The sequence below is a fragment of the Apium graveolens genome, chromosome 5 (genome assembly GCF_009905375.1).
Source record: "Apium graveolens cultivar Ventura chromosome 5, ASM990537v1, whole genome shotgun sequence".
Classification (NCBI taxonomy): Eukaryota; Viridiplantae; Streptophyta; class Magnoliopsida; order Apiales; family Apiaceae; genus Apium; species Apium graveolens.
Genome location: NC_133651.1, coordinates 131422322 through 131440517, shown reverse-complemented (window position 1 = coordinate 131440517; position 18196 = coordinate 131422322). Strand labels below are relative to the sequence as shown.

General features: G+C 37.8%; 1 protein-coding gene across 1 annotated transcript; it reads right to left on the bottom strand.

The window, feature by feature from the left end:
* Nucleotides 1–14923: 14923 nt before the first annotated feature.
* Nucleotides 14924–17345, bottom strand: LOC141660385 (uncharacterized). The gene is made up of 3 exons (XM_074467370.1): nucleotides 17097–17345; nucleotides 16272–16976; nucleotides 14924–15145 (listed from the first exon to the last, which is right to left on the bottom strand). Exons 1-3 carry the CDS (start codon nucleotides 17343–17345, stop codon nucleotides 14924–14926), a joined length of 1176 nt encoding a protein of 391 aa, XP_074323471.1.
* Nucleotides 17346–18196: the final 851 nt, after the last annotated feature.

Sequence of the window (18196 nt, the reverse complement as noted above, 5' to 3'; positions counted from 1 at the left end):
CGTGGAACCGCCATTGCCCAGGTAGACTCTTCTACCCTAGGGTTTCTCCATAGTACTTTAACTATAGGAATATATTTATTTCTAAGTACACGCTCCTTACGGTCTAATATCTGGATTGGCCGTTCCACATAGGACAAATCTGATTGAAGCTCGATCGGTTCATACTCGATTACTTGATTCGAATCAGGGATATACGGCTTCAACATGGATACGTGGAACACATTATGAATATGCTGCAACTGTGGCGGTAACGCTATCTCGTAAGCAACCTTTCATATTGCTTCAAAACTTCAAATGGCCCTATATATATGAGGCTAAGTTTACCTTTCTATCCAAATTGAACTAACCCTTTCCATGGTGATACCTTCAGTAATACCAGTGACCCTATCTCAAAATTCATATCCTTCCGATGTAAATCTGTATTCTTCCTTTGTCTCTCTTGGGCGGCTTCCAATCTTTTTTGAATCAATGCCACTGCATCTCTAGTCTGTTGCACTAGCTCAGGTGCTAACACTTTCTTTTCTCCTACTTCATCCCAATACAATGGTGATCTATACTTACATCCATATAAGGCTTCATAGGGTGGCATTCCAATGATAGCATGATAGCTGTTGTTATAAGAAAACTCAATCAATGGTAGATGATCATCCCAGTTTCCCTTGAAATCCAAAGAACACACCCTTAGCATATCTTCTATGGTTTGAATCGTTCGCTCACTTTGGCCATCTGTCTGAGGATCATAAGCAGTGCTCATGTTTAACTTAGTTCCCAAAAATTCTTGAAACTTGGTCCAAAATCTTGAGTTGAATCTTGGGTCTCGATCTGATATAATAGACACGGGAACTCCATGCTTGGTTACTATTTCATCCAAATATATTTTAACCAACTTTTCCAAAAAATACCTCTCATTGATAAGGAGGAAATGTGCTGACTTGGTCAATCTGTCGATGATTACCCAAATAACGTCATGATTCAACTTTTTCTTTGGCAATCCTACCACGAAATCCATTGCAATCTCTTCCCATTTCCATTGTGGAATCTCCAAGGGTTGCAACAATCCACTTGGTCTTTGATGTTCTACCTTTACTGTCTAACATATATGGCACTTGCTGACCCAATATGCAATCTCCTTTTTCATTCCTGGCCACCAGAAGTTCTTCTGTAAGTCTTGGTACATTTTGGTACTTCTCAGGTGGATAGAGAATCTAGAATTATGAGCTTCTCGTAGGATCTCATTCTTCAATTCAGTCACATTAGGGATCTATATTCTTGAAGAAACCTGAATGTACCTTTGTTATCCCTTTGAGTACAAACTTCTTCTCCCTTCAAATTATCCAATCCTTTGTTCATAACTTCCTCTTGTCACCTTCTTATTCTTTCCATCAATTCTGGCTAAAAATTGATTTCAAATAAATGCTCTTTGTTACTTTATGGAACTCGAACTTCGATCACCATCTTTTCTAATTCTCTTGCAAGTCCTTCAGAAACTTTGATCTCCTTTAATCTTTCCTTCCTGCTTAAGGCATCTGTTACTGTTATTCCCAAGGAACTAACAATGAGATTTACAGAAGGGGGGTTGAATGTAAATCTCAAAACATTTTCAAGTTTTGAGCAGTTTCAAAAGCTAAGTGTATGATGAATAGATGTGTGTGAATTACTTTGAGCAGGTGCAGACAGATGTATATTCAAGACACAAATGTAAAGAACACAAAGGCTTTAAAAACTTTTCTGTTGGATTTGTTGTTCCACCATAGATGTGTATTTTAGAAAATCTGTGATACAAAAGAATTGATCACAGCTGCTTCCTAGTACAAACTAGATGATTTTCTCTCTATGTTTTTTTAAACAGCTCTGGAAAATTCACATCTAATTACTAGCTGCAACTTTGTTTTTATATCGCCAAATTTACAAGTGAAGACAAAGATAAAATACAATTAAAAATAGTTTTTCACATGTTTCTTCTTCATTTCTCTATCCAATGCAATCTAAGATAATCTATGAATCTTTGAATACTTCCTTGTTTGCACCAGAATGGAAATACTGCTTTTTCTTGATTCTTCCAAGAGGCTACCACATTCCAATTGTCTCTGTCAACCCATGTGCCTCTGTCAACTTATGAATTGTACTGCTATTGAACTGAGCATCCGTTGAAGCTTTCATCCGTTGATGGCTTTATCCATTGATGCTTTAGCAGTTGAAGCTTTATCCGTTGATGCACTCATCCGTTGGTGGATGGTATCCGTTGAAGCTTTAGAGACATCCGTTGAAGCTTTGTTTCTAATCCGTTGAAGGCCTTTAATCTATCAGTTGATACTACTTCATTTATACAAAATTACAAGGCATGAAATATTTACAATTGGCCCTCCTATTTGCATATCCACTAGTAGTCAACATGACTTATAATTTCCCACAACTTCTAAGAATTATAACTTAAATGCAGAGACTGAAATGTGCTACAATACTAAACTTATTTCTAAGTAAAGCTACTCCATCATTGGATAGCCAAGATGGTCTTATCCGTTGAGGCTACAAACACTGGATTTCTACTTATGTGTTTTGTTTAACTTATCATCAAACTAATACACATATTCCTAACAATCTCCCCCTATTTATGTCTACTAGAATTATAGGCATAAATTCAGGGTTAACTTGATGATAACAAAACACTTAACAAATATATGAGTTGAAATCAAGTAGAAATTCAAAAGTGCTGCAAAAGTGTATGTACTGAGATAGAATTGAGGATTTACAGTGTTTCCAAGGGTGCTCCTTTAGTTTGAGCAAATCATTTTCTTTTCCTATGTTCCCTTGTTTTCTTCCCTAGCCTCCTGTCATTTTCCTCTACTTGGAGTTGGAGTTGTCTGTAGAATTCAGCTTCATCTTCTTCACTGATATCCAATTTAGATTGCATGTCCTTGAGAGTTTCATTACTGGCAATTTTAAGCTGGTCTTCAAGTCTGAAAAATCTTCTGACTCCTTTATTGTCTCTGAACTCCATCAACCAATGAGGTGATTTATGAATTGTGATTCCATGTTCAGGGATGAGTAATGTTCTAGGCAAGGAATTTGACTCCCACTAATTCTTCCTTATGCTGGCAATCTTGTTGAGAATCTCAGTTTTGGCTATCCTGGTAAAGCCAGTATCCCTTTTGATAGCTGAGTAGACTCTAATCAAGGTAAAATAGCCCTCACTTAGAATTCTTTGAAGAGGTCAAGTCCTTTCCATATTTCCTTTATATTTGAACACTAGCCTTTCTGGTAGCTGTCTATAGGCATTTATTCCCCTTACTTCCTCCAGCTCACCCAGAAAGAGTTCAATATCTGTATGTTCTTTTATGTCACAAATGTGAACATAATCATCCTTTGAGGCTTGTGGCTTAGGCTTAGGTTTATATTTCTGAGTGAATTTACTTGAGGTTAGGGGAGGTGTTGATTTGGATTTTCTTTTCAGTTTCTTTGGTGGTGGAGAAGTAGTTAGGAAGGTAGGAAATTTGATGGTGTCCCAATGAATAGGTTCCTCTTTAGGGATGATTGTTTCACCCCGAATATTTATACTGGGATCAACCACAACAGGTTCAGGAATAGAGGGTAGTGGTTTAGATTTTGATTGGGCTTCCTCAGTGTCATCTTCACTCTTCCTTTTTGCCTTGACCTTCTTTCTATTCCCTTTCTGCCATTCCTTTCTTTCCTCACTTCTTTCCTCCACACTCTCACCAACCATATTCCCCATATCCACATTTATGCTTTCAGTCTTGTCTCCTTCACTCTTGTCTTCAATCTTCTTCTTTTCTTCAATTTGACTTGACTTTAGCTATTTTTCAAGCTTGGCTCGTGCTCTTTTGTCAGCCTTTAGCTTTTTAGCTTCTTCCTTTAGCCTTTTGGTCTCTTCCCTCTTGGCTATTGAGAATTTGGGATGTCCTTGCATCACACAGATGCTCTTTCCCTCTCTATAGATGATAGCCATATTTATTCTTTCCGCTACGTCCTTGGTCTCTTTGTGCTTTATGATGTTACCATCCAAAACTTTGTCTTCATTAGGCATTGGAAGAGGAAAATCCACTTCTTTTAGTTGAGCAAAGCTTAGAGGGTTCTTTGTAGAGTCCTTGTTGAATCTAGTGGTTGGCTTGAGTACCATGGGCTTCAGGTTCCTGAAAGAAGTTTCTCCAACCTTATTCCTCCTTACTGGCTTGTGCTCCATTGTGATTGGCTCAACTTTTGTGCTATATTTCACAGATAAGGATTTTGTAGTTGTAGAACCAAACACTTGTTACATCCTTTCATCATTTTTTCTCCTTTGCTCTTTCACCTTCATCTCAGCTGCTAGCTGGATTAGATCAATTCCATAAAGCTTTCCTTTGATTTGAAGTGTTGGAGAAGTAGTGATGGTTGGAACTAGCACTTTTGATATTTGTATATGTGTAGATGGCTCCCCTTCCCCTTCCCTTTTATTCTCCCCCTTTTTGTTATCATCAAGGAAAGGGGTCAAGCTCTGTGCTTTAGCCAGTTGCATTAGAAGACTAGTCTGAGACTTTTGATTGTGAAGAATGGTGACCACAGAGTTTTCAATAGCTTGAACTCTTTCCTCCAATTTGTCCATCTTCTTTTTAGCATCTGACTCTCTTCTCAGTCTCAGTAATAGTTCCTGCATGGTACCAAAGGGCATGATTGAATCCAGCTTCTCAGAATTGTAGGACTTCAAATAAGCTATATCCTTCTTGAGTTCATCCACACTTAGATTCTATCTTAATTGTTATAGCTTCTTGAGATGTAGAGAATCTAGGTGGGCTTGAAGAATAGCCTTGGTACCAGCATTTGAAGTTTCTAGAATGGCCGTTTGGATAGACATGACTTGTTTGACTAAGGATACATTGAAATGCCCTGGTGTAGATTCCTTTGTCAATGCCCATTCAGGTAACTCTGGAATAGAACTTGGGCCTTCAGCTCCCCCTAAGTTCATGCTTCCATCAAAAGAATCAGAGTCATCATCATTAGAATTTACTCCAAATTCTTCAAATGGCTCACCAGCTATAGAAGGCATCCTATTGACAGCAGCTTTATCCTTTTGTAGAGATTCTGAAGTATGTACTAGATTTAAAGTCTTTTTTGTCTCCTCGTTGCCCTGAATAGCCAACAGTTGATAGGCTAACACAGGATAAGTAAAAGTGTCAACATCCAAGGAAATGTTATCAATTACAGCTTTGTAATGTTGCTGGAATTGTCTTTCCTTTTCAGCATCATCCACAATCATTGACTCACTAGCAATGGTTGGATCCACCCTTATACCTCATGTACCTACTTTTCTCTCAATTTCTCTCTTTTCTTGCATCAGGGGCTCCCCCTAGCTCACACTCCTCACACCCTCACCTTCACCTACTAAGGTGGTACTCCTATCACTTTCTTTTGCCATGCTGGAAGAAATAGCATGCATATGTGGACTCTCAAGCTCTCCTTTTGCCTGGGAGCAACCCAGCCTCTCACTCAAGTTTTCACTCCCTTCCCTCAATCCTAGAAGTGATTGTACAGTAACCATGTCTTCTACACTTGGAATTAATTAAGTTGTTTGTGTAGAGACCATCAACGGATAAGGAATATCTGTTGAAGTTGAAATTGATTGTATCAACAAATAATTGTTGTTAAGCTTATCCGTTGAAGAACAACCACTTGTCAACGGATGAGGAATATCTGTTGAAGAAGGAAAAGAAGTAGAAATTGAGAGTGAAGAGTGACATAATTGTTGAATCTGTGTGGATTGATTTTAATTTAGTTGACACAGATTCTTCAACTAAGTCTGAAAGAATTGGCTAATGATCCAAAAAATCATCTAAAAGATGATGATCACCAGTATTTGAGTGGGGCTCCTCCCTGAGTTGTAAAGAGGGAGAATCAGGAATTGTTGTGAATATCATGTCCACATCCAGAGATGGTGATGGAGAATTTGGTGATTGATGTGTGTCAATTTTGAGAGAATGGGGTTGTGACTCCACATTTGTTGGAGTCACATCAAGCTGAATATGAGAAGGCATAGATACAGGTGGTTGTATCTGTGCAGTGTGTGCACCCTGTGTGGAAACTAGGGTTTTGACCTTCTTTCTTCTTGTGAAGGCTTTTACAGGTGAGTGTGTGGCTTCAGTGTCCCTCCCTCTTTTCTTCTGTGTCCCTGGTTGAGGACTATTTTCAATAGCTGCACCCTTTTGGGAGGATGCAACTAGGGATGAGTTTGAATCTTTTTTAACCACCACAGTCTTTTGAGAAACTGTGGCTTGGCTGGCTTGGGTACCACTCACCTCTCCTACCTTATTCTGGGGGTTTTCTTGATGTTCACCCCTCCCCTCACCACTAACACCCTCTACACTCCCCTCAAGGTTCATGGTAGGTGTTACAACTGTTGTCTTTTGAGAGACAACAGAGGTGGCTTTCTTTGACTTGGGTTTTGAAACTTTAGGTTTGGTGGCCTTGGTAGGAATCTGTTGGGGCATTGACATAGATCCCATGGCCACACTTGAAGGCAAAGAAGTGATGGGGTTGGAAGAAGTAAGAGTTGAAGAAGTATTTACCTCACTTACCTGAGGTGCATTCATGATTGGTAAGTATACCAATGGCACCTGACTGTTGAGGTTAATTCTCAAAAGGTCTGCAAGGACCCTCTTCTCTTGTGCCCAGCATTTGAGTTTATTACTCTCATTAGTTATGACCAAACCTTCAGCAACATGGTTAGCCAATAATATAAAGAATCTAGCATTGTAGATGTTATGAGGTCTATTAGCCTTGTTACCTTACCTAGTACCCAATTCTAGCATAACATAATTGCTAAAATTAAAGTACCTATCAGAAACCAGCATATAGAGCATATTAACAAGAGATGAAGTTATTGCATCAAAATTACTAATTTTCCCAGAGAAAACCTTGATAAAGGCATCACCAAGAAAACTCTATTCTTTCCTAAGGCCTTTTCTCTTAATACTGCATAGACTAGTAGAATCAAGGGAATAGCCTATGGAATCTAATATGCTAGATACATCATTATCAGTGTGTGGTATCATGGCATTGTTTTCAGGTAATTTAAAACAAGACTGTATATCATCACAGTTAATACAGTAATCCTTACCTTTGAGAGAGAAAGAGATGGTCATATCAGTGGGGTTGAACTCTGCAGTGGTCCACATTTCCTCCACTACCTCACAGTAAATCATTGGGGCTTCCAGCATTGCATAGCTTAGTTTACAGTTTTTGATGAAGTCCATCATCTTGTGATAATCTGAGTGGGCTTCATTCTTTTCCACCAAAGCTACGAAATTATTTTTTTCATAGACAACCCCAGATTGGGACATTAACTTTACAATTGGTGCCATTGTTGTGAGTAAAAGTTGCAGAGAAAGGTTGAGAGTTTTGGGAGAGAAAGAGAGTAAAAGCTTTTGAAAATTACAAGAAAGCGTAAAGTGAAAATAAGAATTCAAAGGGGCTTTTATACTTTCTCAAACTAAAATATAAAGAGAATGATTAAACAATAGTTTTAAGTGAATTACAGTCGTTTGAGAATAAAAGAAAAACTGTATGTATTCTAAAAACTGCCTTTAATACATACAACTGTGTATATATATATGTATCAACGGTTAAGTAATAGAATCAACGGTTGTGACTCACTCAAAACGACTGATGTGACACTTCAATGGATAAGGTAAACAGTTATCCGTTGAAGATTAACACAGTTTTATCCGTTGAAGGATATAATTACCAGAAATGTATTTGTCTTTCAACGGATAATGGACATCCGTTGACAGAATAATTTTGGCTTCCAACGGATAGGGAATATCCATTGACAAAATAAACTTTACTTAAAACCAACTTGTTCTTGTAACAAATTCATTTCAGGCTACAAAACAAATACAATTAGAACATGAATTTAAGAATAATTAAGCATACCTAGCTCACTTACTAATCTTGTGAATGTTGATTCATCAAGTGGCTTGGTAAATATGTCTGCAATCTGTTTTTCACTTGGAACAAAATGAAGTTCCACTGTACCATTCATCACATGTTCCCTTATGAAGTGGTACTTGATGTCAATGTGCTTGGTTCTTGAATGATGCACTGGATTTTCAGTAATGGCAATGGCACTTGTGTTGTCACAGAATATTGGAATTTTGTCAACATTTAGCCCATAGTCAAATACTTGATTCCTCATCCATAATATCTATGCACAGCAACTACCAGCAGCAATGTACTCAGCTTCAGCTGTTGATGTAGAAACAGAATTTTGCTTCTTACTGAACCATGACACAAGCTTATTCCCTAGAAATTGACAGGTGCCAGTTGTACTTTTCCTATCTATTTTACAACCTGTATAATCTGCGTCTGAGTAGCCAATTAGATCAAAACCAGACTCTCTAGGGTACAAAACTAAGTGAGATTCTTTAGGATCAGCTTTAAATCTAGCACAAAGTCATGTAGAAAACATTATATCAGGTCTACTGGCAGTTAAATATAGAAGTGAACCAACCATGCCTCTATAGCTTGTAATGTCCACAGACTTTTCAGCCTTGTTTAATTCTAGTTTAGTGGCAGGGGCCATGGGAGTTTTTGCAGATGAACATTCCATTAAGTCAAACTTCTTTAAAAGATCATAAATATATTTAGTTTGACTAATGAAAATTCCACCACTAACTTGTTTAACTTGTAAACCAAGAAAATAAGTTAGCTCTCCCATCATGCTCATTTCATATTAACTTTGCATTAACTTAGCAAACTTTTTATAAAGTTTATCATCTCTAGAACCAAATATAATATCATCTACATAAATTTGAACAAGTATTGTAAAGCCATTAACATTTCTAAAGAAAAGAGTTTTGTCAATAGTACCTCTTGTGAAGTAAATATCTAGGAGAAATTTTGACAAAGTCTCGTACCAGGCTCTAGGTGCTTGCTTTAGTCCATAGAGTGCTTTCAACAGATAATACACATGGTTTGGAAAATTTGGATCTTCAAATCTTGGAGGTTGGCTCACATAAACTTCTTCCTCCAATTCTACATTCAGAAAGGCACTCTTGACATCCATTTGATAGACTTTGAAATTGGCATGGGCTGCATAGGCTAGAAAAATTCTGATGGCTTCAAGTCTTGCAATAGGAGCAAATGTCTCATCAAAATCTATTCCCTCTTGTTGAGAGGATCCCTTGGCAACCAATCTAGCTTTATTCCTTATGACAATGCCATTTTCATTCATCTTGTTTCTGAATACCCATTTTGTGTCAATAGAACTTTTGTTTTTTGGCTTGGGTGCCAGCTTCCATACTTTGTTCCTCTCAAATTGGTTTAGCTCCTCTTGCATTGCTAAAATCCAATCTGGATCCAATAGAGCTTCTTCCACTCTCTTAGGTTCCTCCTGTGATAGAAAACTACTGTATAGACATTCATCTTGAGTAGCCCTTCTAGTTTGCACCTTAGATGTTGCATCACCAATGATCAGTTGAAAATGATGATTCTTGCTCCATTTCCTTTGAGGTGGTAGATTAGCTCTAGATGAGGTTGCCTCAGTATTGTCATGATGTGAGATAGAGTGTTGATTGGTTGAAACTCCCCCTGTGTTATTGGTCCTTTGTAAAGAACTGGGAGTTCTATCAACTGATGATGTAAATTGATTATCCGTTGATGAACTATGATCAACGGATGCTCCATTATGTACTTCAACGGATGATGCATTTTCTCTTTCAACGGATGCTGCATTACTTCTGTCAACGGATGCTGAATTATGACTTTCAACTGATGCAACATTTTGTGCATTATCCAAAGGCAGAATTTGAATCCTTTTTGATGTGTCTTCTCCATCATTCTCATCTTCACTATCATCACAATATATCTCAATATTGTCAAATTTGAGTCCTTCATGATGTCCCTCATCTGTTAGTCCATCAATCTTTTTATCATCAAACACAACATACACAGATTCCATAACAATGTTGGTTCTTAGATTGTAGATCCTATATGATTTTCCAGCAGAATAACCAACAAATATCCCTTCATCAGCCTTTGCATCAAACTTGCCTTTGTGATCAGGTTGGTTCCTTAGAATGTAGCATTTGCAACCAAAGACATGAAGGAAGTTTAAGGTTGGTTTTCTTCTCTTGAACAATTGATAGGGAGTCATGCCTTTTGCCTGATTTATCAGAGAAATATTCTGAGTTTAACATGCACAGTTAAAAGCCTCAGCCCAAAAATATGTTGGGAGTTTTGACTCTTCAAGCATTGTTCTTGCAGCTTCAATTAGTGATTTGTTCTTCCTTTCCACCACACCATTCTGTTGTGGAGTCCTGGGAGCTGAGAACTCATGCATGATCCTATTTTCTTCACTGAACATCCTCATGGTAGAATTCCTGAACTCAGTTCCATTGTCACTCCTGATATTCCTCACTTTGAAATCTGGATGGTTGTTGACTTGCTTGATATGATTGATAATGATTTCACTAGCTTCATCCTTTGATCCAAGAAAATAGGTCCATAAAAACTTTGAGAAATCATCTACAATCACTAGGCAATATCTTTTCCTTGAAATTGACAATACATTGACTGGTCCAAAAAGATCCATGTGTAGCAGTTGTAATGGTTCATCAATTGTTGATTCAAGCTTCTTACTGAATGATGCTCTCTTTTTCTTTCCTTTCTGACAAGCATCACACAGTCCATCCCTTGAGAATTCCACTAGAGGTATTCCTCTAACTAAGTCCTTTTTGACTAGATCATTCATTGTCTTGAAACTCAAATGGGACAGCTTCTTGTGCCATAGCCAACTTTCATCTTGACTTGCTTTGCTGAAAAGACAAGTAATTGATTCTGCATCTGTAGAGTTGAAGTCAGCCAAGTACACATTCCCTTTTCTAACTCCAGTTAGAACCACTTTATTGTCCTTCTTACTTGTGACAACACAGGCTTCAGAATTGAAGGAAATAGTATTCCCTCTGTCACATATTGACTAATGCTCAATAGATTGTGTTTGAGACCATTAGCCAATGCAACTTCATCAATGATGACATTTTCCTTTGAAATCAAGCCATATCCCATAGTGAACCCTTTGCTGTCATTTCCAAAGGTTATGCTAGGGCCATCTTTCTCCTTGAACTCTGTGAGCAGGGTGAAATCTCCTGTCATGTGCCTTGAACAACCACTGTCTAAGTACCATAGATTCCTTCTTTTTCCCTGCACACAACAAAATCAAATCAAGTTGATTTTGGTACCCGAGTTTCCTTGGGTCCAGCCTTGTTAGTCTTTTTCCTAGACTTCACACTTCCTGCACCTTTTGACTTAGGTAACTTTGAGTCAATCTTGATCTCAAATGTAGTTGGTTGAAGTGTAGGGTTAGTCACAGAATCATTTAGCACATTTGATTGAATTTTATAAGGCATAGATTGTGCAAACACATTATTCCACATAGGCATGTTGTATGGCATTTGAGGCATACTAAATGCAGCAAAATAAGGATTATTAACATATGGCATGTTTGCAAAATGTGCATGTGGATTCTGTTGAGACATAACAGGCATAGCATGCAGTGGTGACATAGACATGTTAGGCATGGAAGGAGTTAAAGGCATGGGAGCATTCTTAACAGATTTGCAGTTAGCAGATAGATGATTAACACTACTACAATGCACATAACTTTTTCTTGGAGCATACTTATCAGGTGTGTAATTGTTGTGTTTGTTAATCCCTACTTTTCCATTTCTATTAGATTTTCTTTTAGTTTCCTTTTTATCCTCAACCAACTTAAGCCTATTTTTTAACTGATCTAAAGTCACGTGTCCTATATTCACCTTACTGGTATCTTTGGATGTGCTAGCTTCTTCTTTGACAAAGTTCTTGGAAGTTAAACCAAACTTCTTACTGAGATTTTTCAAATTATTCCTTTTAGGATCATTTTCCTGTTTCAATTGACGAGCCTTCAACGGATGCTCCTTTTCTTCCTTCAACGGATGACTTTCATCATCCATTGATTCCACATCCGTTGACGGTCCATCAATTAATTATATTTCCTTTTTGTTTTTCTTCCAGGCATGCTCACAGAGTGATTCAATTCCTTGAACCTTGACAATTTGAGCACTAACATCCCTGGATGTTTTCCAGGCCTTAATTACCTCTTGCTCACATTCTAGTTGTCTAGAAAGAACTTCTACTTTCTTAACAGACTCTTCTAGTTCACTCTCAACAGATAAGCATTTGATTTTAATCTTTTCAAGCTCAATTACCTTACCCTCTAATACATCATTCCTATCACTTAAAAACAAATTATTTTCTTTAATTCTTGTGTTCTCTTTAGCCAGTGATTTTAGGGAAACACGTAATGATATAATTCATTGGACATATCATTTCTAGCTTCATTGCATTCATTTTTAGAAACCTGAGAGAGGTCAGTAGTAATTACCTGGTTATTTGATGAACTAGTTTTATTTTCATCAGAATTAGCCATCAGGGCTAAGTTGACATACTCCACATCCTCATCTTCATTGGATCCATCAGCTGCACAGTCATTTTCCTGAGTCAGAAAAGCCCTTTCCTTTTGTTTGAGCAATTCGAAATATTTTTTTTTGTAATCCACTTGCTCAAATTTCTTCTTTTCAGAAGTTGGCTTTCTGCACTCACTTGCAAAGTGTCCACCTGTGCCACAGTTATAACACTTTAACTTAGATTTGTCCACCATGTTCTTGTTTGGCTTGGTGGCTCTAGTGTTTTTCTTGAATTTTATCTTTGCAAACCTTCTTGACAGAAAAGCCAGATGTTCATCAACATCATCAGAGTCATCTTGATTGGAATTATCTTCAACCTCAGCTGCTTGCTCCTTTCCCTTGCTTGATTCTGATTTTCTTATGCCAATTTTGAGACTTGGCATTGTCTTTTCTTCATTCCTGGCTTCAGTTCTCTCATTTTCAGCTACAAGTGCAACTGATCCACCTTTTCTCTTTCCCTTCTCCAACAGCTCATCTTGCTCCATCTCAAGTTCATAGGTCTTCAAAATTCCATATAATCTTTCAAGTGTGAAGTCCTTATAACCTTGAGAATTCCTTAGTGAAACAGTCATAGGTTTCCATTCCTTTGGTAGAGACCTCAAAAATTTTAAGTTGGAATCCTTGACTTGGTACACTCTGCCACACAGCTTCAATCCATTCAACAGTTTCTGAAATCTATTAAGGTGTCATTCAATGATTCTCCTTCTTCAGAATGAAAATATTCATATTGTTGAATGAGAAGCTGCATTTTGTTTACTCTAACTTGTTCAGTACCTTCACAGATAAGTTGTACAGTATCCCAAATTTCCTTAGCAGTTTGGCTGTTAATGACATTATCATACATATCTTTGTCTAGGCCATTAAACAAAATGTTCATGGCCTTCTTGTCCTTGTGAACCTCTTCAATATCTTCATCAGTCCATTCTACTTTTGGTTTGGGAATAGACTGTCCAACAGCAACTGTGGCAGTGGCAGCTGTGGCCATTTTGTGAGGGATGTGAGGACCATTCTCAATGCAGTTGATGTAGCTTTCATCTTGACAGAGAAGATGTAGATGCATCTTCACTTTCCAGTGATGATAATTATCTCTTTCCAGGATTGGAATCTTCACTCCAATATCCTTCTTACTCATGTTGTTAGTAGAATAGATCTTTAAACTCTTTGTATATCAAGAGCTTACTCTGATACCAATTGTTATTCCCAAGGAACTAACAATGAGATTTACAGAAGGGGGGTTGAATGTAAATCTCAAAACTTTTTCAAGTTTTGAGCAGTTTCAAAAGCTAAGTGTATGATGAATAGATGTGTGTGAATTTCTTTGAGCAGGTGTAGACAGATATATATTCAAGACACAAATGTAAAGAACATAAAGGCTTTAAAAACTTTTCTGGTGGATTTGTTGTTCCACCAGAGATGTGTATATCAGAAAATCTGTGATACAAAAGAATTGATCACAGCTGCTTCCTAGTACAAACTAGATGATTTTCTCTCTATGTTGTTCTAAACAGCTCTGGAAAATTCACATCTAATTACTAGCTGCAACTTGGTTTATTTATCACCAAGTTTACAAGTGAAGAAAAAGATAAAATACAATTATAAAATAGTTCTTCACATGTTTCTTCTTCATTTCTCTATCCAATGCAATCTAAGATAATTTATGAATCTTTGAATACTTCCTTGTTTGCACCAGAATGGAAATGCTGCTTTTTCTTGATTCCTCCAAGAGGCTACCACATTCCAATTGTCTCTGTCAACCCATGTGCCTCTGTCAGCTTATGAATTGTCACTATCAACTGCTACTGAACTGAGCATCTGTTGAAGCTTTCATCCGTTGATGGCTTTATCCAATGATGCTTTAGCAGTTGAAGCTTTATCCGTTGATGCACTCATCCGTTGATGGATGTTATCCGTTGAAGCTTTAAAGACATCCGTTAAAGCTTTGTTTCTCATCCGTGGAAGGCCTTTAATCTATCAGTTGATACCACTTCATTTATACAAAATTACAAGGCATGAAATATTTACAATTGGCCCTCCTATTTGCATATCCACTAGTAGTCAACATGACTTATAATTTCCCACAACTTCTAAGAATTATAACTTAAATACAGAGACTGAAATGTGCTACAATACTAAACTTATTTATAAATAAAGCTACTCCATCAACGGATAACCAAGATGGTCTTATCCCTTGAGGCTATAAACACTGGATTTCTACTTAAGTGTTTTGTTTAACTTATCATCAAACTAATACACATATTCGTAACAACTACCACATTGGCTTTGCCCGGATGATAGTTGATGGAACAATCGTAATCCTTGATCAGCTCTAACCACCTTCATTGTCTCATGTTTAAGTCCTTCTGGGTGAATATATACTTTAAGCTTTTATGGTCCGTATAAATGACACATTTTTCTACGTATAAGTAATGCCTTCACAGCTTTAACGCGAATACTATCGCTGCTAACTCCAAGTCATGCACCGGATACTTCTGCTCATGGGGTTTTAACTGCCTGGATGCATACGCAATAACCTTATCATGTTGCATTAACACACAGCCTAATCCTTTCAGAGAAGCGTCATTGTAGATCACGATATTCCCTGTTTCATCCGGTAATGCTAACACAGGTGCTGTCACTAATCTTTTCTTCAATTCCTGGAAACTTTCTTCATATTTCTCAGTCCAAACAAACCTCTCATTTTTTCTTGGTCAGCTTGGTCAATGGAGTTGCAATCTTGGTAAATTCCTTCACAAATCTTCGGTAGTAGCCTGCTAATCCAAGAAAACTTCTAACTTCTGTCGGAGTCTTCGGCTGTTCCCATCTGGATACAGCTTCAATATTCACAGGATCCACTTTAATACCATCTTTACCCACTATATGACCCAAAAAGTGAACTTCCTCCAACCAAAATTCTCATTTCGAAAATTTAGCGTACAACTGCTTTTCTCTCAGTCTTTGCAGAGCAATCCTTAGGTTTTCGGCATGGTCGTCTTTGGTCTTTGAATAGATGAGGATGTCATCAATAAATACAATAACAAACTTATCCAAGTACTCCTTATACACTCGGTTCATTAAATCTATAGAAGTTGATGGTGCATTAGTTAATCCAAACGACATCACTAAGAACTCGTAATGGTCATACCTGGTTATAAATGCAGTCTTCGGTATATCTTCAGGCTTAATTTTCACAATAATCGATACACAACCTCATACTTCCATCTTTCTTCTTTACGAATAACACTGGTGCGCCCCACGGGGATACACTTGGTCTAATTACCCCTTTATCCAAAAGTTCTTGAAGTTGTTTAGCTAGTTCATTCATTTCTACTGGAGCCATATGATAAGGAGCCTTTGAAACTGGTTCTGCTCCCGGAATTAGGTCGATAGAGAACTCAATCTCACGATCGGGTGGTAATCCTGGAAACTCGTCTGAAAACATCCAAAAATTCACTAACTACTGGAATCTCATCCAAACTAGGTGCCTTTTTCTCAGAGTCCACAACATGGGCTAAATACACCTCACATCCTTGTTTCAACAGTTCCCTTGCTTCCAATACCGAGAGAAATTTCTTTTCCTGTTTTTGTCCTTGATAAGTTATTCTGATATTATCTTCATATACAACAAAATTTTCTTTTTCTTACAACCAATATTTGCCTTATGCTGGGAAAACCAATCCATTCCTAGAATTACATCAAATTCTCTAACTCAAAGGGTATTAGGTCCACTTAAAGGAAATGCCCACAGATTTCTAATTGACATCTAGGGAAAAATTGACATACTGAAACTTTATCCTGATTGGCCACTTCTATAATCAAAGGCTCAGCTAAATCTTCTAGCATTAAATCCATACTACTTATACATTCTTTAGATATAAAGGATTTAGACGCTCTCAAGTCAAACAAAACCTTAACAGGCACGGAATTAAGAGAAAGCGTGCCTGCAACTATATCTGAATCCTGAGCATTGGATCTTTTGGTCATCTTAAAGGTTCTGGCTCTCATTGTGCTGGTTGCCGGTTCTTGAGATACCCTACCTCCTACGCTGCCCTGAGTAGCAACCTTGCAGTTTCTAGCAATGTGCCCAACCTTACCACACTTAAAGAAGGTGACTCCGAGGTTTCCTGAATTACACTCTGATGCATAATGGCCTTTTTGATCACACTTAAAACACTGGACATCCTTTCTGCATTGACCACTATGCTTCTTACCACATGCCTTACATTCCACAATTGGCTTGGTTGACTGAGCTGGGGTAGAGGCAACTGAGGTGACACCGGAACTCGGCTGGGAAAAACCTTGTCTCCTGAATTTCTTGTTTCTATTCCATCCAAATTTCCTTGGGAACTTCTGACTAGACTCTTCTCGATCCGCCTTATCAGCACCACTATCAAACTTCCTCTTCTTATCACTCTTCTCCTTGGAGTCCAACTTCTGATCACTCTCAATCACTAGGGCGGCTTGAATTACAGAGGTATATGTCTTGAGCTGCAAAGCCACCAGTCTACTACGAACTTCAGGCTTCAATCCTTGTTGAAACCTCCTAGCTTTCTGAATCTCGGTATTCACATATCCAGGGGCTAATCGGGCCAATTCCGTAAACTTTACCTCATACTCTGCCACGCTCTTCTCTTCTTGCTTCAGTTCCAAAAACTCCACTTCCAACTGGCTCTGTAAACAATCCGGAAAATACTTTTCTAGGAACAACTCTGTAAATCTGGCCCAAGAAACAGGGCCCTCTCTTTCTAGTGCACTCATGGATTCCCACCAAAAATTTGCTTCACCCTTGAGAAAGTAACTAGCGTAATCCGTCTTAGAATCATCACTGACCTGAATGAGGGTAAAGGCTTTCTCCATTTCTTTAGCCAAACTCTAGCAGCGATCGGGTCTACCTCGCCCTTAAATTTTGGGGGTTTGACTGACTCGAAGGACTTGTGTTATTCCCAGTGGACTAACAATGAGATTTACAGAAGGGGGGTTGAATGTAAATCTGAAAACTTTTTCAAGTTTTGAGCAGTTTCTAAGGCTAAGTGTTTTTGAGAGCAAGTGTGTGTGAATTGCTTGAAGCTAATGCAGACAGATATATATTCAAACACAAATGTAAAGAACACAGAGAACTTAAAAACTTTTCTGGTGGATTTGTTGTTCCACCAGAGATGTGTTATTTCAGAAAATATGTGATTCAAAGAATTAAATCACAGCTACTTCCTAGTACAAACTAGATGATTTTCTCTCTGGATTTTTCTAAACAGCTCTGGAAAATTCATGTCTAATTACTAGCTGCTACTTGGTTTATATATCACCAAGTTTACAAGTGAAGACAAAACTGTAAAATACAATTAAAAAGGCTCTTCACATGTTTCTTCTCCATTTCTCTATCCAATGCAATTTAGGCTTAGCTGTTAATCTTTGAATACTTCCTTGTTTGCATCAGAATGGAAATGCTGCATTTTCTTGATTCCTCCTAGAGGCTTCCACATTCCAGTTTGTCTCTGTCAACCCATGTGCCTCTGTCAGTTTATGAATTATCACTATCAACTGCTAATGAACTAAGCATCCATTGAAGCTTTCATCCGTTGATGCCTTATCCGTTGAGGCTTTATCCGTTGAAGCTTTATTCGTTGATGCATTATCAGTTGAAGTCTTTATCCGTTGAAGCACTTATCCGTTGATGGATATTATCCGTTGAAGCTTTAGAGACATCCGTT

Coding starts and splice junctions, on each gene's coding strand:
- LOC141660385 (XM_074467370.1), bottom strand. CDS start 17,345: ATGGAGAAAGCCTTTACCCTCATTCAGGTCAGTGATGATTCTAAGACG. Junction 16,977..17,096: donor AGAGCGTGGCAGAGTATGAG/GTAAAGTTTACG, acceptor GTGGCTTTGCAG/CTCAAGACATATACCTCTGT. Junction 15,146..16,271: donor CCAATCAGGATAAAGTTTCA/GTATGTCAATTT, acceptor GAAAGTTTCCAG/GAATTGAAGAAAAGATTAGT.